This window comes from Erigeron canadensis, chromosome 3 (genome assembly GCF_010389155.1).
Source record: "Erigeron canadensis isolate Cc75 chromosome 3, C_canadensis_v1, whole genome shotgun sequence".
NCBI lineage: Eukaryota > Viridiplantae > Streptophyta > Magnoliopsida > Asterales > Asteraceae > Erigeron > Erigeron canadensis.
Window position 1 is genome coordinate 24989567 of NC_057763.1, and position 23733 is coordinate 25013299.

General features: G+C 33.9%; 3 protein-coding genes across 3 annotated transcripts; all 3 read left to right on the forward strand.

Moving 5' to 3' along the window:
• Positions 1-1549: 1549 nt before the first annotated feature.
• On the forward strand, positions 1550-3104 carry LOC122593447 (psbP domain-containing protein 7, chloroplastic). The gene is made up of 3 exons (XM_043765859.1): positions 1550-1898; positions 2222-2426; positions 2614-3104. Exons 1-3 carry the CDS (start codon positions 1598-1600, stop codon positions 2924-2926), a joined length of 819 nt encoding a protein of 272 aa, XP_043621794.1. The 5' UTR covers positions 1550-1597; the 3' UTR covers positions 2927-3104.
• A 1545-nt stretch (positions 3105-4649) lies between these two features.
• LOC122592806 (acyl-CoA-binding domain-containing protein 4) lies at positions 4650-15818 on the forward strand. Its single transcript, XM_043765120.1, has 18 exons — positions 4650-4955; positions 7922-7992; positions 8875-8938; positions 9025-9096; positions 9199-9384; positions 9464-9541; positions 9870-9965; positions 10172-10241; positions 11089-11150; positions 11473-11612; positions 12125-12251; positions 12334-12448; positions 13135-13223; positions 13298-13381; positions 13474-13656; positions 14030-14185; positions 14819-14878; positions 15381-15818. Exons 1-18 carry the CDS (start codon positions 4797-4799, stop codon positions 15555-15557), a joined length of 1989 nt encoding a protein of 662 aa, XP_043621055.1. The 5' UTR covers positions 4650-4796; the 3' UTR covers positions 15558-15818.
• A 2265-nt stretch (positions 15819-18083) lies between these two features.
• LOC122593720 (pentatricopeptide repeat-containing protein At3g24000, mitochondrial-like) lies at positions 18084-23073 on the forward strand. Its single transcript, XM_043766167.1, has 3 exons — positions 18084-20973; positions 21211-21287; positions 22809-23073. The coding sequence occupies exon 1, from the start codon at positions 18108-18110 to the stop codon at positions 20937-20939; it is 2832 nt and encodes a 943-aa protein (XP_043622102.1). The 5' UTR covers positions 18084-18107; the 3' UTR covers positions 20940-20973; positions 21211-21287; positions 22809-23073.
• The last annotated feature ends 660 nt before the right edge of the window (positions 23074-23733 follow it).

Consider the following 23733-nt stretch of genomic DNA (forward strand, 5'->3'; position numbering starts at 1 on the left):
TTAATATAATAAAACTTACTTTTCCGACACATGTTAAATCTTAAAAGACATATAAGTTATATAATATAAAAAAGAAAAAGTGAGTATGAGGTTGTTAAGCACTAAACTTGGGTGAAAAATCTCTCACATACCAATATTTTAATATTTTGAATAAATGTTTGACCCCTATGATTTTTATGGTTTAAAAAATGGTATGTGAGGAGTTTTTTACCCAACTTAGGTGTCTAACAGCCTCATATTCCGTTCCCCTAAATAAAAAATGAGCCAGTTACATAAACGAAAAGGTTTTTGACTAACTATTTAAAAAGATTAAAAAAATTCATAGAATATATTAAGTATTCATTTATATATATATATATATATATATATATATATATATATATATAAGTTTATTTAACATCTCATGTAGAAATTTATTGTATACATGTATAAATAACAGCTTTATGAATAAATGAAAGTACCGCGCGTTGCGACGGTGAGATGGTGGGAGTAGGTCATAAAGTATGATAGGTCATAAAGTGTGATAACCAAATGCCTTAACCGTACGGGTTCCGCTCTCGGATTTAAAAATTCGTCAAAAGTATATCGAATGACATCTTCTAATGAAAGAACATGAAATTTTAAGAGCACCCATATAATTTTTATAATTTGTCGATGTATGATTTTTGAGATAAAATATTTTAAATGAAATAGAGGAATAAATGATTTATGGGGGAGAGAGAAAAAAATATGATAGATTGAGATTTAAGGAGAAAAAGGGTATCATAGTATTTTTAGGTAAATATAGAATAGATAGGAGGACATTTTAAGAAGATAAATATTGAAACTTAAAATTTAGACATGATAAATTTACTTTATAATATAGTATAGATAAAATGAAGTGTTTCAGCCATATAGTATCATTATTAAGGTTGTAAAACTCCCCCGAGTCAGCCGAGTTTCCAAAATAAACTCCTGACTCTCCACGTCGCCGAGTCGAGTCCGAGTCACGAGTTCTCCAACTTTGATGCAGACAAGATGATGATGAAACGTCATCTTATCAACTAATCTAACGATTAATTTTCAAGTTAGAATTATTATGTTAATGTTTTTAAACAATTATGTCATAATTTGAAGTTTGGAATATATTTTTAAAGTTTTATTACATATAATTTCAAAAAAACTTATGTTTCCATATAAAATTCCAATCCGAATTCTCCCCGAGTCGAGTCTGATTCTCCAAAAACTCCCGACTTCCTCCCTCGTCAAGTCGAGTTCGAGTCACGAGTTCCCCAACCTTGATCATTATCATGGAAACGCGAGACAGTGTCTTATTGATAAGTATGTGGTTCAAAACTAACACCAACAAACACATATATTAAAGCTTAAACAACAATATTGAGCTCCTTTAATTCAAAGCAATAGAAAAAAACTCAACAAAATACATTAATGATTAATCAAAAGATATTAAACTCTTGCCTTCTCATTAAAAATACTCGATGATTTATGTATGACGTGCCATTGTTTGATTGGCTAATACGCTTGGCATAGGAGTATGTGAATAATGGTTGAGTTGTAGCCAAACAGAAGATAAGCTTTTAGCTCAAAAGTTGAAACAATGGCAATTCAACATAATTTCTTAAACCGGATTTATATGACCCAACAAAATCCTAGTGACAGAAATGACAACTTGCAAGACACTACTACATATATCCCTTCCAACAATTTAGCAACGACATTTCGACGAAGGCTTCTGACTGGAATCGGGTCAGCTTCTTTAGTCGCCATTGGTGCCAACTTCATCGGTACAACTAGTTTTCTTCTTGGTTTGTCACCCGAAACTGCCCGTAATCTCAAACTTGATGTGCTTTATCCCATCAAAGGTTATAGCCGGTGCATCAATTCTGAACAAGGCTTTGGTTAGTTAACAACTTGAAACTTATATCAATATTTTTTTTCTTTCTTTTTTTGTAACGTAATATGGGTTTTACTAACATGTGTCTCGAGTTCATGATAATGTGCTAATGAGAAATTTGCTCTAAAATATGATTAAACGCGTTTGTTTCTTTTAAAAGAAAGTTAATATGTCATTGAATTAGTTTTATTTTTGACAAAATGCAAAAGTGTAAGTGTACATTTCATTTAAGATTTAACCCATATAATCAAAACCCTTAAGAAAAGCTAGCTAGTTCATTGACTATAGAATTGGATTTTGTTATTTATGCGTTGCAATAATGCCCAGAATTTATATACCCACAAAATTGGGTTGGAGATCAGACCTTATTGTATAGGGCAGCTGGGAAGGCAGAGAGGGAAAGATCACTTGATTTGCCACCAGTGAAACGTCGTAGGAATGTAAATGAACCGGTTGTTGCCTTTGGTCCACCCGGGTCGAGTGGTGAGCTCAACGTTAGCGTCATTGTCTCGCCAGTTGCTCTTGATTTCTCGTAAGTTTATGCTACATTAATTTTATATCTTTGTTCTTTCATCGTTTCATGTCACCAATTGATAAGTAAATCATGCCTTGTTATTTTTTACTTAAAGATAAACCTTCTTACCTTATGCTGTCTTCGCAAGAACCAAATTAGATATTATCTCAAGTTATTAATTGTAGCGTTGTATTTCTTTGGATAGAATTGAGGCATTTGGAGGTCCAAAAGAGGTAGGAGAAGCAATCGTTAAGACAATTACAGGGTCTGGTCGACGACCAGATATCAAAGGGACACTCATAAAGTCAAACTTAAGAGAAGACATATCCAAAAAAATCAAGTACTATGTGCTAGAATTCACGGTAGAAAGCCCTTCATTTAGGCGCCACAACGTGGCAGTATGTTGTACTCGTGGTGGACGCTTGTTCACTCTCAATGCACAAACGCCAGAAACAACATGGCCAATGCTCAGAACTGACTTTTACAAGATTGCGGATTCTTTTATCTTGACTGCTTAATTAGTCCACAAGACTAGGAAAGTTTTTGACTTCATAATGCCAGAAAATAGCAGCACTTATGCATAAGAAATCATGAAACTTTTGATACTAGCAGATTTCATTATCCAAAAGAAAAACTTTTGATACTATTTGTTTTACGCATTAACTGTGAAATAACAAGATACATTCACTTTGTTTCTTTTGAGGAAACTTCATTACACATGCTATATATAAGGCCTTGTATATGAAAACTACTAGCTTTTATGACCTGCTTGCGACTTATGTAAATCTTTGTTGGGCATGAGGATCAAACCCTTGACCTCTGTATCCAAAGTAAAGATCTCCAACTACTGATCCAACCCAGTTGGTTTTCTAACAAATAAGCTACTTCATTTTAGCTTTATCAAAACACAGTACAAGAGATAGTTTGGGTTGCTTATTGCTTTTTTACAAGTTTAAAGTTACAAAGCTAATAAGCAAAACGGAAGTGGTATCGATCTGGTCGAAATGTTACAACGGTGAAGTCTATGATGGAAGCATGTGAACAAGTAATCGCCACTCAACTATGCATAATTTTCAAATGAGAGTAGCACAATATCTAACCATAACTTCAAAAAAAGTTATATTTACCTGCATTCTAACCATAAATTAAAAGAAGTTTATGTAAAACACATAGACAACTATATACAAATACTTATATATGTAGTTATATGAAATATGAAATATATCAACAATATTAATATAACTAATCAATACATATATGTCATTTCCCATCCTAATTAAACATATTTTATTTATGTTACTTATCATTCCAATTGAACCGGATAGGGATAATCTGGATCTCAAACTCTCAATCTCAATCCTAATTAAGTCGGTTGCTATATTTCTTTTCTCTCTTCTCTCTCTCTAACCTCTCCCTCTCCCTAACGGTAACAAATTTCTAGATATAAGATCTGAATTTGTGATCCGAAGAGTGGGATTGAGATTGAGAGTTTGAGATCGAGATTATCCCTATCCGGTTAAGGCTTTTATTCTGGTGGATCTAACCCTATTTTTCACTTTTGGGCCGGAGGTCCCTTCCACTCCAGTGGATCTGGAAGCAGCCTCTCTACCTTTGAGTAGGGGTAAGGTCTGTCTACATCATACCTCCCCCATAGCCCGACTTATGTCGGGATTGGGTACCTTGTTGTTGTTTGTTGTATCATTCCAATTGAACACTTATATTTATGATGCTTGAAGTGAGAAAAAAAAACAAAAAAAATACGGAAACTCATGCCAAACACCATGAGATGATTATCACGCCAATGTCAAATGTACCTCATTTATATTGTACTTTTACCATGGACTATCGTTGATGTCTTTATTGAGTTTTGCAAAAATTGGAAAGCAATTTCACTACATGATATCGATGTCAAGGTAAGAGATGAGCAAAATACCAATCCCGTCTTAGTATCGTTTTGATTACCATTGAAAATTCAAAAGTGGTAATGAGTTTCATTTGAAATTAAGACCAGTATTCATTTTTGGTAGGCTCCAAGATCAGTACTAAAAAAAATATCAATAATACCGAAGTAATACTAAAAATTTCGACACAATAACCATATATTAATTGGTGTTATTGCAAAAATAAAATAAGATAAAAATGGAATAATAGCAAGAATAGTGTAATAATAATATGGTATTAGTATAAGTTTATAAATTCTAATTTCTAAGTTAAATAATAAGCTAAACCAGCAGCACGTACTTGCCAATCTTCGCCCCAAATTTTCAATTCAATTCAAATCCGAACCTCTTCTGTTTCTCTTCATCATAACATATATATCACCAAATTGCCATCACCGGATCTGATCTCTTCAGATCCAATTCAGTCTCATCTGATCCATCAAAATTAATGGCAGCGATGGGTCGGGCTAGCTCTGGCCTCGCTTATCCGGATCGTTTCTACGCTGCCGCTACTTATGCTGGATTCAGTGGCTCCCCCAATTCTTCTTCTGTCACTTCTAAATTCTCAAACGACGGCGCTTTGTTGCTTTACGCCTTGTATCAGCAGGTTTCTCTCTCTCTCTCTCTCTCTATATATATATATATTTCTCAATTACTTACTTACATTTTATCTAATTCTGCTGCTTTTTTATAATTATTATTTTTTATTGAATTAGTTCAATTTTGACTTCAATTAGTAAGATTTTTTTTTTATTATTATATCAATTATTTTCATTTTTTTGAGATGTGATGTGAAATGATATAGATCCATGTCATTAGTATTAATATAGTATAGTTGGACTTTGCATTATATACAGCTTATATAATGTAATAATATGTATATAAAATATATCTTTGTTGTTTTAACGGAAAATTTGGATCACTGACGGGGCACTGGACACCGGATCATCTCCACTTCCCATAGGAGAAAACCCCCTGGATCAATCTATGGGTTATAAACCCTTCATTTTAGGAGAGTTTATATTTTTTTGGGGGGCTAAATTGTACACTCGCATTATTGAATTTCTAGAATTTTGCTATGAAAAATCGATTTAGATGATGTTATTTGAGAATTCTGAATTGTTGATGGTGAAAAGTAATCTCATTTAGAGATGGAAAGATTGTAGCTGTAGGGGATTAATAGTTTGGCTATGTGTAGTAAAAGAGTGCAAGTTTGGAATTTTTGATTTTGGATCTCGTGTGAGTTGGTCAAAGGATTAGTGAAGGACTTGGTATATAGGGATATTATCAGGGCGTGTTTGGTAGGGAGAAATTGATACGAACCCATCCCATAATTAGCTCGTATCATGCCATAAACTAGGTGTAGAACTCACTCCCAAAAGCTAGCTCAAAGGAAGCGGGGACATCTAGACTTATAAACCACCAACCAATCCCATACTTGGCCGATGTGGGATCATATCAGTTCCCCACCCTTTCAAGTTGAAATCTAGTGAAATGAAATGTAGCAGACATGAAATGTAGAGAAATGAATATAGATGAGAAATCTAATGAAGTCCTTTGTTTGCTATTGATAGAGAAATTGTTAGATATTATGTTTACTAGTGTCAAATTGTAACTCTTTGTATTTTGAGAGGTTAATTAGAAACTTTGTAATATGTATATTAGCCCTCTCAAAAGGAAGACTTGTAACTTTTTTTCAGATTATTAAATACAACTTCCTACACTTCATCTTCTTCCTCTCTCAAAACACACTACACCTTTTCACACACTAACACAAATTCATGATTTCTAGTTATTTCAGTAGAAATAACTAGAGAAATTTGAAAGAAATCAACTCCAGTGTTTGGTAGCACAAAAACAGAGAAATGAAAGCCTGAACAATGAGACTATAGGCAGTAGAATCAGCAACTTAGATTATTTACATCCCATTGTCACAAACGACTCGAGCTTGACCCCAACCATCACAATGACTTGAGCTTGACTCAACCATCATTTCGTCATGGTAACTACCATTTTCCTCTTGCTCTGGACTTTGTAGCAACGTAACCATCAATCATACCAGCCCAAACCTACATAATGAACTTGAAAAAATATATGTTACCAATCATTTGGCTAAAAACTTTAGGCACTAGAATATGAATCCACCCCAAACAGATCGAATCAAAATTGTGAAGTAAAAATTCTTGCAACCATTCATAACCATTAACCATTATCATTCTTGATCCTTCTAATTAACATTTCAATAACAATACAAGAAATATCTAAATACTTAAAAGCTAATAATAGTAATCATATTGAATTACTTAATAATAATAACAACTAGTTAGTTTAATAACTCTATATCATCATGATGGATCCCAGCTCCAACGAAATCTTACCTTCGCCATTGACGTTGAACTTTTTAAGAAGTTGTTTCAGTTATTTTTTGATCTGTGCATGTGAGGAGGATGTTTATTATGGCGCCGGTGATGGACAGGTGGTGGTGGCCGGAATTGTGTCTGATATCCCTTTTGGTGAAATAAGCGTTTTAGGCCCATGGATTTTTTGTAGGATTTAGGCGGGTAGTGCCAATCGAAACAATTAAAAGCAAAAAAAGTAACTGAAAACATAGGTTCGGTGACCAAATTCAAAAAAGAAGGAAGTAAAGATATCAGATTGATATTCCTGTGATTGTCACATAGAAAGAGTAGGTATAAGGTTTGAAGACTTTAGCCAAAAGGGTTTTTTGGAATGTGCCACTCACGTGTTTTAACCACAGGAGAAAACCATTGAAAACTCCCTGGCCCAATCTATCGGTTATAAACCCTTCATTTAGGAGAGTTTTTATTCTTTGGGGCCAAATTGGACACCTGCATTATTGAATTTCTAGAGTTTTGCTATGAAAACTTGATTTAGATGATCTAATTTGATAATTCTGAAATCTTGCTGACAAAAGGTGGTGAAAAGTAGTCTCATTTAGAAATGGAAAGACTGTAGCCGTAGGGGAATCATAGTTGGCTATATGTATCAACAGAATGAAATTTAGAAATTTTGGATTTTGGATCTCGTGTGAGCTACGAAGGACTAGGTATATAGGGATATTATAAAAGTCTATAAGTGATTCGTCATTCCATTAGCTACATTCTTTAATATATTTTATGCTAGTTATGTTAAACTTCATCAAACTTAGCCTAGAGGGATTCAGGTGGGCCGTCAATCAAGAGGTTCTCAGTTAACTTAATGTGTCGTTATATGTCTAGTATTTGGTTCTTAAATTAATGGAAAGCTATTGTTTACTTCTTCTTTTTTTTCTCGTTTTGGAATGAAGAGAGTGTAACCGAATAATGGCTCAGAACTATTTTATGCAGTTACTATCATTATATTTTTGTGTTTTACTGATCGATCATCTTAATTTAATCAATAGATACAAGTATTATATCACGCACATTAACAGGAAACAAATGGTCTTACTGAAATTGTTTTCGCACCCTTTTTCCAGACTTAGAATATAAAATTATTCACTATGCATCCCTTTGTTAATTAGATGTTATCTGTGGAATCGTACTTTGATAAGATGATATTGTTTTATATCAGGCAACTGTTGGACCATGTACCATACCAAAGCCGAGAGCTTGGAGTCCAGTGGAACAAAGCAAATGGACAAGGTTTGTTTATATAAGCTAATGAATGCATGTGAAAAAAAGTTTCTTTTTGTATTGATCTAATGTATGAATTAAGGCTTTTATCATTTGCTGCTTGTTCTTCTGTTATATACTTATATACCCTATCAAATATTGAGTAGATCAAAAATTATATAATTGTTTAATACATTTTAGCAATATTTATCAAAAATACATACAGAGTTTGCTCAATAGTTTTTCTGATATTCAGAATATAATAGATAGTGTGTTTAAGGGACACTTTTATGTTTAGCAAGGAATTACCATAACTTTTTATTTAGGTGATTAAGTCGTTTAAGGGACATTTTTCTGATAGTCAAACTTTCCATTTATGTAATTAACTCATTTAGTATATTATAACTTCTATTTTTTTATTTTTATTTTTGAAAACCCCAAACATGTCCTACAAAAAACAAATAAACTTTTTCATTGAAATCTTTTTTCTTTTAATAAAGAGTAATGTAGCAAATTATTTACTCTCTGCGAGAACCACCATAAAAAGTCATTAGATGGCACCAGTAGAAATATTTACTCCCGCCGCATTGCTTGGGCACTATGCTAGTCTTATTTCAAACTTATGTGTAGATAAGATTAATTTTATAATATAAAAAGGAAGAACATAGACTCAACAAGAAATAACTAGTAATAAGATGAACGTTGAAACCAATGTAAGTGCACAGTACCATTCCCATGTTAATTCTTATCTGATAGTGGTAAATGTAGTGGCCAGTGCATCAGACAACGCATATAAAATGTGAAAATAGTTCTAGCGCACTTGATTTGTCGTTTGATAACGTATCAATGGAGATAGGATAGTTGTTTTGTAAGTCCACTATCGTTCCCCTTTTAATTCTTTTTTTGTTGCAGTTGGAATGGTCTTGGATCCATGGCTTCTATAGAAGCAATGCGGCTTTTTGTAAAAATATTAGAGGTAAGTATAACTTGGTAGTAATCTTTAATTGAAATGTTATACTCTAAAACCTTGATTAATTTGTCTTCTGTTTATTTCTTGAATAGGAAGAAGATCCAGGATGGTATTCAAGGGTATCCAACTTTACTCCAGACCCCATTGTAGATGTAGAGATGAATGTAATGCTTCCTTAAAGTCCCTTTGATGGTAGTATGACGTTTTCTTTCTTTATATATGCGGCGAATTATAATCTAAACTGGAACATCATTCGTCTGGTGTAGCATAATCAAAAGACAGAATTGCCCACTAAAAATGAAGTCACTTTGCCAGAAACAAAAATCATCCCCACTGAGAATGGGAATTCTGTGGATAAAGATGTAGTGGTGGAAGGACTTGGTTCTGTTGGTGTGTATGACCAATGGGTTGCACCTACAGTTTCAGGTCCACGTCCAAAGCCCCGATATGAGGTATTACTTTCTTCTAGCTACCATTAAAGTTTATTTGCTGTTTTTTTTCCTTCTCTAAAAACTGTGTTCAAATTGGCAGCATGCAGCAGCTGTTGTTGACGATAAAATGTATATATTTGGTGGAAACCACAATGGTCGTTACCTAAATGATCTTCAGGTATGGTACTATATGGCCAAAAGTTAATGCCACTACTTTTTATTTTCTGGCATTAGTTTGAGGCACAATATTTTTTGTCTTGAGGCCTTGAGGGGTGGTTAGATATCTAAAAAGGTCAAACTTTTCATTAAGCTACATGATAAGTTGTCTAGCGGTGTAACTATATGTTAATATATCTGTAGCTACTTTTCAGAAAATATGGTTATCCCTTATTCTGCCTGGTCTTAATGTATTTGTACTGTCTTCAAGTTTGATTCGTTTTAGCTATGTTAGAACCATTACATTGTCTTCGAGTTGCATTCTCAGCTACAATGATAATTCTTTGCAGACTCTTGATCTACGAACTTGGACATGGTCAAAGGCTGAAGTCAAAGCAAATTCCGATGTTCCAGCGACAGTTACTCCTTGCGCCGGCCATTCTTTGGTTAGTATAGTGATCTGTTTTTCCAATAGGATATGTACCATTGAATTATTATCATAGATCAATTTGGTCATATGACCAACGGGCCTTTGGCCTAGCGGTATTTGAGGTCATCCCTCAATCAGTAGGTCTTTCAATTTTTTTGGTCGCATCTTATACATGATGATTTTGTTGTCTAATATTACTAAGTATAACATTTTGATCTGTAGATACCATGGGAAGGAAATAAGCTTATATCAATTGCAGGACATACAAAGGATCCTTCTGAAGTTGTCAATGGTTTGTTTGACTTGATTTCTTAATGTTTTGATAAATGTGTTCTGCTAGTGTTTAATTGGTCGAGTTATCAGTTTCATATCAGTTTTTATTCTACTCATCTACCTATTCTTTGAACCTGATCTAAAAGATTCGTATTCCCATTGATAGATTGTTTTTTTTTTTCACAAAAGATTTGGTATTAGTTCAATTTTGTACAACTTTTTTTTAAGACATCACAATCTACATTCTACACTAGACCTAAACATAATATCATAACTGATTATAACAATTTCAAGCAGCAGGCATCTGAACACTCTCTGTTACAACTTATTTTTATACCTCTTATTATATGATTCTGATTATTCAATATCGCATAATCACTTACAATATATGCACATCCAGAAACCTATGTTATCAATTTCGGTGAAATCTCGGTTTTCGGTGGTGGCACATAATTTTGGTATTGAATTTCGGTTTAGATATTGTTTCCGAAATTTTCGGTGGTTTTGACCGAAATGCCACCGAAATTTCCGAAATTTGACCGAAATTTCGGTGAATTCTGTTTCAGCACTTCCAGCTTTTATCTTTTACTCTTATTTATGTATATATTTAATACATATATATATAATATTAGAATTACCGAAATAAACGATATTTCGTATACCAGTCCGTGACCGAAACACTGAAATTTATGTCCTTGACTACTTAGCCAGAAACCTCCATATAGTTGATTGTAAGACAAGTTAGACTTATGGTGTAGACTTCGTGGCCATTTGCTTCGCTTTAGAACTCCATCTATCTTTCACTTTTTAAAAACCTACACATTCTATAGTTGCTCTTATGGATAATGTATCATTTATTTGTTCAGTGAAGGCATTTGATTTGCAAACGCATACTTGGTCAACCATGAAGACCTATGGAAAACCACCGGTATACATGTTTAATCTCTTGATACTCCTCAACACATACTGCACAATACATCATATTACAATGCAACAAAAGTTTGCAATCAGTTTTGATCTATTTATGTAGAAATTTAAATTAAGTTAAATACGATAAATACGAAGTAGAATGTATAATTTACATGCAAATTCAAACTTGAAAGTTTTTGCAATTTAAACTACCTATTTAATTCTAATATGCAACTTTTACATTGAAATAAGACTGTAGTACAAATTTTTTATTGAAGAAATTGTCATCATTTTTATTTGCTAGATTTCAAATACTTTTTTATTTTATCCTGCTATTGTAGGTTTCACGAGGAGGTCAATCAGCTACACTTGTGGGCTCTAGCTTAGTCATATTTGGTGGACAAGATGGAAAGAGAACTCTCTTGAATGATCTGCACATTTTGGACTTTGAAACCATGACTTGGGATGAAATTGACACAATGTAAGATGCTCATAGTATTATCTTTATTTGCGTTTGCATATTCTTTAGGAATTAAACTACTAAACTATCTGGATGATAAAATGTTCACAGTGGCATCTGGATCCAACTCTGGACCCTAAAACTAATTTTTAACGAGTGTCTGGATTTAGAAATTGCCACAAACACCATGTTATATTTGAAAATGCAAAAAAGAGATTATAATTTGTAAGAATGAGCAATTTGGGGCAAGTTCTGAAAGTTACAGGTTCAATAAAGACCATTCGGCTTCTTTTTTTTTTTTTTTGTCCAAGATCTATGTTAAGTGTTGTATTATTCTGCATTTTCATAAAATTCGTGTACAGTTTTTTGTAAAGCCAATAACTCGTTTATTAGTTAAAGTACTTTGAGTTCCAAGTTCCAACATATCTTGTATCCTTTGTGTGTATATTTTCTGTCTTGTACATTAGATTTATCTAGATATCTTGTATGCTGAACTTGTGGTTTGGGGCATACTTGTTTTCCTATATATGCAGAGGCGACTCTCCATCTCCACGGTCTGACCATGCTGCTGCTGTACATGCAGAACGCTATCTTCTTATATTTGGTGGTGGCACTCATGCTACTTGTTTCAATGATCTTCATGTCCTTGATTTAAAAACTGTGAGAAAAATTAATTATATTGGATTTTATTGCCACTTATTAAATTTCGAGCTTTGGTTTTATAAGATGTATCCTCTTTTAGATGGAATGGTCAACACCAAGTCAACAAGGAGAGATACCAAGTCCACGTGCTGGCCATGCCGGTGTAACTGTTGGAGAGAGTTGGTTTATTGTCGGTGGTGGAGATAACAAGAGTGGTATGTATTTGAGAATGAGATTATTTCAGTCCATACTTCATAGCCATTACATTCTTAACCAAGCGAAAGTTGTCCACAGTGCTGTTTGAGTATTTTCAACCTCCTAATCCAATTATGCTAATGAATTGTACAAATTATCTATCTATCTATGATATAGTTCTTTTTTTGTTTATAATATTGAATACATTAAACTGACATTTTTTGACCCGCTTAAAACTTCACACATGTTGATCTGTTACCCAACCAGCCTATTTTGGTTATGTGAGTTATGTATACTAGGTAGCTGCTAGCGTGGGTGACACTAAGCATCTCTCTCTTCTTTCATGGCATAATTTAGAGCTAGTAGTTTTGACTTGTAACCTTATATATTGGTCAATTTTGGATGTGTTTCCTCAAGTTTTTCACAAAAGTTTGGTTAATTGAAACGTGTCAAGTTGGCTGATAGTCGCCAAAACTGTAACTTGGTATCGGACCTCCTAAATCAGTATGTTAAATGTAGATTATTTAGTAATATATCTTTTGTGATTATATATGATGCTAATCATTGATATATTACTTTTTGACAAAAATGTTTTGAATCCCAACGCGATCTATCCCGAGAATATTCACGTTAACCTTTTACTCACTTGCATGACCCACATTTTTTGCCACCTCTATGATAATTTTTCTCTATTGTTCTTCCGCAGGAGTTTCAGAAACTGTTGTTCTCAACATGTCTACTTTATCTTGGTCAGTTGTCACAACTGTTGAAGGGCGTGTTCCTCTTGCCAGTGAGGTATTTACTTTGCAAAGAAAGGTACTTTATAGTTTTCTTAAAAGTCTTAATCTGACCCCGGTTCTTGTCTGCAGGGGTTGAGTTTGGTCTTAAGCTCATACAATGGTGAGGATGTTCTAGTTTCTTTTGGAGGATACAATGGGAGATACAACAACGAGGTAGGGAGTATATCTTCTCTCTCTCTCTCACACACACACACACATACACACTGATTTCTAGGGTATTCTAAATTGCTTTTGGATTTCACTAGGTCAACTTACTTAAACCCAGCCACAAATCTACATTACAAGCAACCAGATCGGGAACACCTGCCCTTGATAGTGGTTCTGGTGCTCAGAATGCAACAAATGGCACTCGAGATGTCGAGTTAGACTTTGAAGCTGGTCAAGAAGCAAAAATTAGGGAAATTGGCATGGACAATAATGAACCACAGGTATGGGTATAGTAACTCAACTTCTTTACAAATTACAATTTGGTCCAATGTGCATTGCTTGATTTCTGCTATATCTGTTAGTGGGTAATCCTAGAAGAAAGAAGAAATATTAGTCAGAGTAATCACATACTCAGTTTTAAAACCTGATTAAAACACATGCTACCAAGTATACTTCCATGTTTTCTGATTTTATATCAATAGGAGAGTTGGTTCAAGACTTGTTTCTGCTTATATATGTATGAGCGTGAAAAGATCTTTGAGACAAGTTGCACATGATATTCATAGATTATTCATCTTCTAAATTATTCTTGATTGCAATAAATTATGTATCTTTGTTATATTGTGTTGTGTAATTGTGTCTAATAATGTGCAGTCAACTGAAGTGAATGAAGTCAGTGAGCATTTCGTTACTGCACTTAAGGCAGAAAAGGAAGAATTAGAATCAGCACTCAGCAATGAGAAGTCACAATCACTTCAGCTAAAGCAAGAGCTGATAGAAGCTGAATCCAAGAACACAGACTTGTACAAGGTACCGTATATCCAATGCTTTTGACGATAAGTTTGTTCAGGTCCTTTGAGGAGTTTGAGCATTAGGTCCAAAAGAAAGCTCATGCTCTTTCCTATATGTAAAATGCTGGTCCCATGTTTATTAGAGGTGACAAGTTCAAACCATATGCAAATGAGTGGGTTGATTTTGATTGTGTTTTCTCTCCAATGGGTCATGTAAAGTATTATAACTAAAATTGGAAGCGGTTGAATGGGTTAAATGTGTTAAAAGTTTCTCAAAATGCATACAATCTCATAGTTGATAGAATTTAAAGCTTTATGTTATTCTTGTAAACATCTCTTCACATTCTATATATTTTATAGAAAAAGTCTAGGAAATTGACAAAAACAAAGGTGGTTGTGAGTCAACCCAATCCATGTATTTTGCCATTTGTTTTTGTATACGAACCCGATCCATCTGTAGCTTATTGAGATTGATTGTTTATCTGACTTAGAGTATAGTTCTAAGAAAATTGTTTCTTTGGATTGTAGTATGCACTGTTAGGTCTGTCCTAAATTTTTCAGTAACTTCTCTTACTGTGTACTTTTAGTGGGTGCAAACTAAAATAAGTATGTTTACCATCATTTTTCGTTCAAATATATTACCCTGGTGCAGGAACTCCAGTCTGTACGTGGTCAGCTTGCTGCAGAGCAGTCCAGATGTTTTAAACTAGAGGTAATTTTTGTTGTGTTGTGCTTCATCCCTACAAAATTGATTCTCTCAAAAGGTTACTTATTATTTATAAATGTTTCTTAGGCCTGCTTGGATTTGTTTTGTTTTTCCAAAGCGTTTACAATATTACATGATTTTGAATAACCTGAATCATTTAGTTGTAATAAATAACGGTACGAATAGTATTCACAATTTCATTTGTGCATTTTCTTATCAGGGCCGGACTGATCAGATGATCAGGTCTGTGTAGCACATTTTAACTCTATCAAGAACTTAGTACATAATAAAATGACCACTACCTAAGTATTACAATTGAATAAATATATACAAAAAAGTCTTTATAGACTCCTTGTATGTCTGAAGTGGCATACATGTTATTTATACTCTAAATCATAAAAATGCTGGTTAATTTCTAATGTCTTTCAAAATTTGATTTCTTATTTTGAATTGGACACTTTTTTATCTTTCACTTTGCAATTAATTCTGACTGCTGAAAAATCAACAGGTGGATGTTGCCGAACTAAGACAAAAGCTACAAACAGTGGACACCTTACAGAAAGAACTTGAAATCCTTCAAAGACAAAAGGCTGCTTCTGAAGAAGCTTTTGCAAAACAAAGACAGACTTCAGGAGGGGTGTGGGGATGGCTAGCCGGGACACCACCTCCTACTGAAAAATCGTAATTTAAAACAACCCAATACATAGTGATTTTCATACTCAAAATCCCTTCAAAATTCATTTTCCTATAAAATCTTAGCTCCTTTTCTCTTTTGACTATTGTTTGAGTTGGCATAAGGCATTAAGGTTATATGTATGTTGCAGAGAAAACATAGCTAAATGGTGCTTCTATTTTTTTATTTTTTGTTTGGGATTTTGAATCCAAAGATTGTATCGCCTCTGTTTTGTTTTATAGACTAATGATGATGGCATATAGTTATGATCAAGTTGTGTGGCATTATTATTTTGTGCATGTAATCTTGTAATGTGTTCATTACTTGAACACAAGTGAATAGTCCAATTGGTCTAGTTGGAATGGACATTGTAGTCAGAATAGTTTGGTTCTAGATCGGATTAGTCGATTAGACAAAAAGCGAACAAATACATTGGTTTTAGGATTGGTTTTGGTATCTAAGGTGTTTGATTTCAATTATGGAATCACTATGGGTGTGAGGATTTATCTCTAAAAGAAACATCGAGGTGCTGGAGCACACTAGACATCTGAGCGTGATCCTCCTATTCAACTACTTACACCATTTCCAAACGTCTCATAGTATTTTCGGTAAATGATGAATTCTCAAAAAAAAAAAAATGTTCTTTGAACCAAACGTGAAAGTCATTTTCTATCATAGATGGGTCTGCTTGGCACCTCATTGGGCACCTAAATTGTACCAAAGCTTGTCAGGCTCTCTTCTTCCCTCGAAGTTATGGTCTAAATAACTTATAAATCCTGAATCTCTATTAAATTTGTTATAGAGATAATAATTTTTGAAACGAGACTTCTTAAAACTTAGTTTACAATGAGTTAAAAAAGCTACTTGTATAATCTAAATATAATAAGGGGATGGGAATATAAGGCTGTTAGGTACCTAAGTTTAGATGTCGGACATTCACATATTAATTTTTTAAACCATAAAAATCATGGGGGTCCAGAGATTTATTTAGGTGTCGGACAACCTTATATATCTATTTAAATAAATTTGTATTATATTATAGGTTGAAAATAAAATCAATTTGTATTATCCTTTCAATTTTCATTTGATTATCTTATATAACACATTTTTTTTTCTCAAATTTCTAATTCAAACACTAAAAAAAATAAGTAAAGAAATAACTTTTTGCCCACAATTTTTCTAGTAAATACACTGGGCACTCATACAGTTCAGATTAACATGACTAGAAGCGGAGGTCCAACCTTATTTAACATGACTAGCTGAGGTTCACGTTGGGGAGAGCGTTCATTGAAGACATCATTAAGGAGTTTGATTACCAATTGCTAATCCCAATATTATCAACCAAACACTTTTGATAGGAATGAAAGTCCGTCTTTCATTCCCATACTTGTAAACAATACATACCTCAAGACTAGAACCAATTAGGCAATTAGTACACAAGAAACTGAGTAGTTGTTTATCATTTCCTTATATTACCAAAATTGTATAACTAATGACCTTTGTTATTGATCGATGAACATTTACACATATGTTTATGTATTTTTCATCAGATAATCTACAACATCAATTAGTTACATTGGTTATGCTTCTTGCAACCATTAATGCTTGATGTCTAAACCATATTCAAGTTTTGTTTATAATTTCATAACCGCTCCTTGAAAGATTGTCTTTGATAGTTGATATCATGTTATAGTGTAGTGCTATATTGGGTATTTCGATATCCTGTTAATTTAAAGGACAATTTTTATAGAATTAGTTTAGATATAGACAAAATATATTAAAGTTTAAAGCTATAAACGGAAAGAAAATTCATGTGGTTTTACCCAAAATATCAAGTAAAGATTGATTTCTGATTTTCAAAGCATAGAAATTTGAGTAAATTTGAACTACGAAGAGAACTTGTAACTGTTGCGAAGTATAAAAATATTTTGCATATATCTTTTCAAACTAACCAGTGAAACCATAGTAGTAACGACATCATGTGATTATACATGCTCACAAATGAAAGCTGGAGATCACAGTTACAAAACTTGTGAAAGACAAGTGGAAAAACTAAATCTTGAAAATAATGATGACTTACAAGACATGAGCTTATGCGGTGTGCGTTCTGGATATTAATACGGTACATGGTACCAAAAGACTCTCAACCATTTACCCATATATTTTTCCAAATTAACTTGAAAGGAAACTAAAATAATCTTTCAGTATCCTAAAATTATTTCTAAGTTATTACTGTACGAATTTCCAAGTAAAAATAGCAATTGGATTGGCTATATATTTCGGTTTTACACGTACATAGAAAGATTATCGTTCTGATTCTTCGAGTGAAAAGTTAAATTTGACAGCTTTAACAATCAAATAAAGGTGAGGGACTAGATATTAAAATAAAACAAAAGTTAAATTTGCGAGGGATTACATAACATATCATCATATCCTGCCCTGTTTTTGTTGCAAATTTCTCAGACAATATAACACATAATAATATAAATAGTGAGTGTATTTCCCTCTTTTTTGAGTTCGAATTGAATGGAAATTCAAACAAAATTATTTACACATACAAATATGCATCAAATACCACTTAAAAATTTAATCTTTAACACTTTTTCAAAAACCCATTTCATTTTCAACAATTTTTATAATCAATCCTATAAAAAGCAGTCATTTTTAATTTCTTCTTATTTCACAACTTCTAGCCTATTTGCAGCTGAAACAAATCCACCTGTTAAAAGAAAGAATTTTAAAAAATGGGATAAAGAGAAGCTAAGATTGTATTCAGGGAAGCTCCGAGATTGTGCCGAAAATCGGGCTGTAAATGAGGGAAAAAAGATTCATAAACAGATTGTGGAAAGTGGTATTGAGTTGGATTCTCATTTGTGGGTGTCATTGATTAGTTTTTATGCGAAATGTGGGTGTTTGAGTATTGCACGCAAGGTGTTAGATGAAATGCCTGAGAGAGATGTTGTGTCTTGGACGGCGCTTATTAGTGGGTTTGTTAGTGAAGGGTGTGGTGGTGAAGCAATTCGGGTTTTTTGTGAAATGTGTGAAGAAGGGATAAGGGGGAACGAGTTTACGTTAGCTAGTGTTTTGAAAGGGTGTAGTTTGTGTTTGAATATTGAGTTTGGTAAGCAGTTACATTGTGAGATTGTGAAACACGGGTTTTTTGATGATGGGCATGTTGGTTCGGGTCTCGTTGATCTTTATGCTAAATGTGGTGAGTTGGATTATGCGGAGAAGGTGTGTGTTTCGTTGCCTGAACAAAACGTGGTTTCGTGGAATTCATTGATTAATGGGTTTTCTCTTGCAGGTGATGATGAAAGGGTTTTGAGATTATTTTGTAGGATGAAAGAAGCTGAAGTGAAGTTTAATAGATATACGTTGTGTACTATTCTTAAAGGGTGTGCCGCTTCTAAGAACATAAAAGCAGGCCGGATTGTGCATGGTATGGCAATTGTAAGTGGGTGCGAAGATGAGGAATTTGTGAGTTGCAGTCTTGTTGACATGTATTCCAAATGTGGGCTGGCAGGTGATGCATTAAACGTGTTTTGGAGGATAAAATCGCCTGACGTTGTGATATGGAGTGCCATGATCTGTTGCCTTGAGCAGCAAGGAAGGGAAAAAAAAGCCGCTGAGCTATTTTGCATGATGGTATCTTTGGGATTGAGACCCAACCAGTTTACTCTTACAAGCATTCTCAGCGCTGCTAAAAGTCTAGGTGACCTACGTTATTCTCAGTGTCTACATGCCTGTGTTTACAAATATGGTTATGCAAATGAAACAGCAGTCAATAATGCATTACTTACAATGTACATGAAGAATGATTCATTTGACGATGGTTGCAAAGTTTTTAATGCAATGAGTCACCGGGATTTAGTTTCATGGAATGGTCTTTTATCAGGATTCCATGACAGTGAAAGCTGTGACGGACCGAGAATCTTTCAGCAGATTTTAGTAAATGGTTTCAAACCCAACATGTATACATTTGTTAGTACCATACGGTCTTGTACTAGCTCCTTAAATTGTGAGTTTGGGAAGCAAGTGCATGCCCGAGTTATTAAAGAGAATTTTGGTGGTGATTGTTATGTGGGAACAGCTCTGATTGACATGTATGTCAAGTCCAAATGCATGGAAGATGCCGAGAAGATTTTTAGTAAGTTGAATGAGATCGATCTTTTCACTTGGACAGCAATTATTTCTGGTTGTGCACAGACTGATCAAGGGGAGAAATCCATTTTCTACTTCAATCAAATGCATAAAGATGGTGTTAAACCCAATGAGTTCACTCTTGCTGGCTGTTTAAGAGGTTGCTCTGGGATTACAAGCCTAGAAAATGGGAGACAATTGCATTCTTTTGTGATTAAAGATGGCCATGTTGATGATTCGTATGTTGCAAGCGCACTTGTAGATATGTATGGGAAGTGTGGGTGCATTGATGATGCTGAGATGATCTTTGCAACAATGGAATCACATGATACCGTATTGTGGAACACAATCATTAATCAGTACGCACAACATGGCCAAGGAGAGAATGCTCTTAAGACTTTTGAGAACATGTTAGCTAAAGGTGTCTCACCTGATGGAGTTACTTTTATCGGCATACTTTCAGCATGTAGCCATTTGGGTTTGATAGAAATAGGAAAACAACATTTTTACTCCATGACTGAAATTTATAGAATTCCCCTGAGCATTGAGCATTATGCTTGTATGGTTGATATTCTTGGTAGGGCGGGCAAGTTTAATGAAGTTGAAACTTTAATAGATCAAATGAAGCTAACTCCCAATAGTTTAATTTGGGAGACACTCCTTGGAGCTTGTAAAGTTCACGGGAATGTAGAGCTTGGCCAAAAGGCCGCAGAGAAACTTTTTCAGATTGAGCCTGAAGTAGATTCAAACTATATTATGTTATCCAACATTTTTGCAGCCAAAGGGATGTGGGATGATGTGGCTCAAGTTAGGGCATCTATGTCGAGGCAAGGGATTAAAAAGGAACCAGGGTGCAGTTGGGTTGACGTTGATGGTCAAACCCATGTGTTCTTGTCTCAAGATACATCTCACATAAGGATACATGAAATACATCAAAAGTTGGAAGAATTGGAGAAAAAGTTACATTCTGTAGGTTATGTTCCAAATACAGATTATGTGCTTCACAATGTTTCTGACAAAGAAAAACGTGAAATACTTTCCCATCATAGTGAAAGATTGGCTCTTGCTTTTTCCCTTATCGACAACAAACCAAATAAACGGGTTAGAATATTTAAAAATCTTAGAATATGTGGAGACTGCCATGAGTATATGAAGCTTGTTTCTAATATCACTAATAAGGATATTGTTATACGTGATGCTAAGCGATTCCACCATTTTCAAGATGGTGCATGCTCGTGTAAAGATTATTGGTGAACCTGGGGATTTAATAAGTTGGATTGTAGATAAGGTGTGTAAAAACCTCCATCATCTTTGCTTCATTATACTGTTTAGTTACTATAACTAAATTTGCATACTTTAGAGTGATAATAGATATGGACATACTGAAAAACTTTTTTTGCTGATATAGGTTTTGTATCCCTTTACTCAATTAAAATGATTGATTAATTATGCACTTCTTTCTTTTGTTAATCAGATTTTGTTTGTAGAACTATAGTTTGATAAAGGGAATTTGTTTCAAAATCAGGGAACTGTGGGACCTTGTATATTACCGGAACCAAGAGCTTAAATCCTGAGGAACACAACAAATGTCAAATGACCAAGGTTTGTTTTACTGAATGCATATGAAATCCTTTATTTATTTATTTATGTTGTGTATGATCTTATTATGATTTAAGTATTTTGCTGCGTGTAATGAAGAGGCACAGTATCTAAGATTGGTTAGACACTTCGACCACACACTTTTTACTTTTTTAGTGTTTAGGCAAAATTATTGTGATATGGAAGATGTTTGTGGGAAGGATGTTGTTGGTAATGAGGTGGACAATATCTATCCTTAGGTGTTTGTGGGGAGGATGATGCTGGATGGTGTTGGTGTGTCATGTATAATAAATTGTATGTGTTTATTAGTTGGATGAAGGACATTTGGAACAGGAAGTCTAAGAGCCTGTTTGTTTATGACCTAATGAGCTTAATAAAAAAGTACTTAATTCATTTAGTCAATTAGGAATGTTTGTTTTGACTTAATAAATCAAAATCCAACTTAATTGACTTAATCAAGAAAAAAAAAGTTATTTATATATTCAGTCATTTTATCTTGACACTTAATGGTTAAAAGAACAAACCAACCTTAAGTGTGGAAGAGGGATGAATAATATGGAAGAGAGAGAAAGTCACAGATGAGAGATGGAGAGGGTTGGATTGGGTTGTGGACGAACCAATGTTTGAACCACATTTTGGGTTGGCTTAGTTTGAACCGTGTTTATTCATGTTACCTTTTCTTGGATCCATAGTTGGTGAATATGATATAATTGTATAGGTGAGTGAAATGTGTTTTGAAAGTTGATTGAATGTGAATTTTATGAAGAAGTACATGTAAAGTTAGTTGACTAAATTTAATATGTTCGTTGAGACATAAAATGATATTCAATATGTTAGCTGAGACTTAAATTGACATTGAATATGTTAATTGAGACATAAATCAACATTCAATAATCGATATGTTAGTTTTTTTTTTAAAAAATTAATATGTTAGTTGATAATGTGATATGATAGCTGATTGAAGTTAAATGGAATGGAAATATATAAATGAAAAAAGATAATAATGTTGAAAGGTTTAAAATTTGAAAGAAAAAAAAAAAAGAAAAGAAAAAGAGAGATGGAGCGTGACCATTTGCGAGACCGGGGTCTCGTTTTTCCTCCCTCTCGACCTCGTGTCTCTCACACACACAGTGGGGGCGGTGTGTAGTACTCTCTCTTTGCACTCTTTCACTCCATCTCGCGCCATCCCCCCTCCCTAAGTGTGATAAATTGAGTGGCTTTCAATAGTTCAAACCCATTGACATGTGTGGGGTTTCTACATTATTATGAAGATAGGATAGTAATTTTATTTTTCTACTTGTATCCACATATTACCATGTGGGTATTTCACAAGGTCGATATGCCTATGCGTGGTAATACCAGATGACGAAAGTGCGTACAAGTATGTGGTGAATACATAAAATTTTATAACTGCAAATATTTTGTTAAATATCTGAATGTTTTAAGCAATACTGTGTCTATGTCTAGTCATTAAATTTCTAGTAATGCACTTCATAATGTAATTTAACTGTACCTTTGTTGAAGGTTTTTGCCTTAATTAGCTGATGTGGATTCGTACGAGGATGGATTGTGTTGGACAAAAGCAAATTGGCAACATTTGGTCTTATGAACCGTACGTTGCTGTTAAAAGGTCCCAACACAAGGAGGCATCCCCACCTCAATCATGTGCAAAGTGCAACAACAGTTTGATTCATTGTGACTGATTTGAGGCAATGGAAATTTAAAGATGACCCTGTTCTCTTCTCTTGTATCTATATCTATATCTATATCTATACTATATTATAAAGCAGATCCCCTGTTTACATTTTAAGTTTCAACATTTACTTTCTCAAAATGTCCATATATCAATTCTATATTTACCTAACACCCTTTCTCTCTTCTCAAATCTTAACCAGTCATTTTTTTTCTCTCTCCTCCATAAATCATTTCTTCCTCCAATTCATTCAAAATCTTTTATTTCAAAAACCGTACATCGATAAATTATAAAAATTATATGGGTGTTCTTAAAATTTAATGCTCTTTCATTAGAGATGTCATTCGATATACTTTCGACGAATTTTTAAATCCGAGGGCGGAGCCCATACGGTTAAGGCATTTGACTATCACACTCTATGACCTATCACCCCCATCATCTCACAGCCGCAACACGTGGGTACTTGCTCTCGTATTTAAAAGTTATAATCACGTTTGCCTATTCAAGATTCTTACGGTATATATGGAACAAACTGAAATAGAAAATTTTCTTAAACTAGTATGTGTATTGTGTAACGAGATATATTTGTATGTTCATAGATCACGTATATGGTGTATCATTTTAGATGTCAGGTTCTCCAGGGAAATCTTTTTTCTTTATATTGGTTTTTTTCTTGACAACCATAATGCTACAGCTGGGTTCATGTGCGTTGGGCTTAAATCATAGTGAACTTGCTTCGACTCTTTCTTATTACAG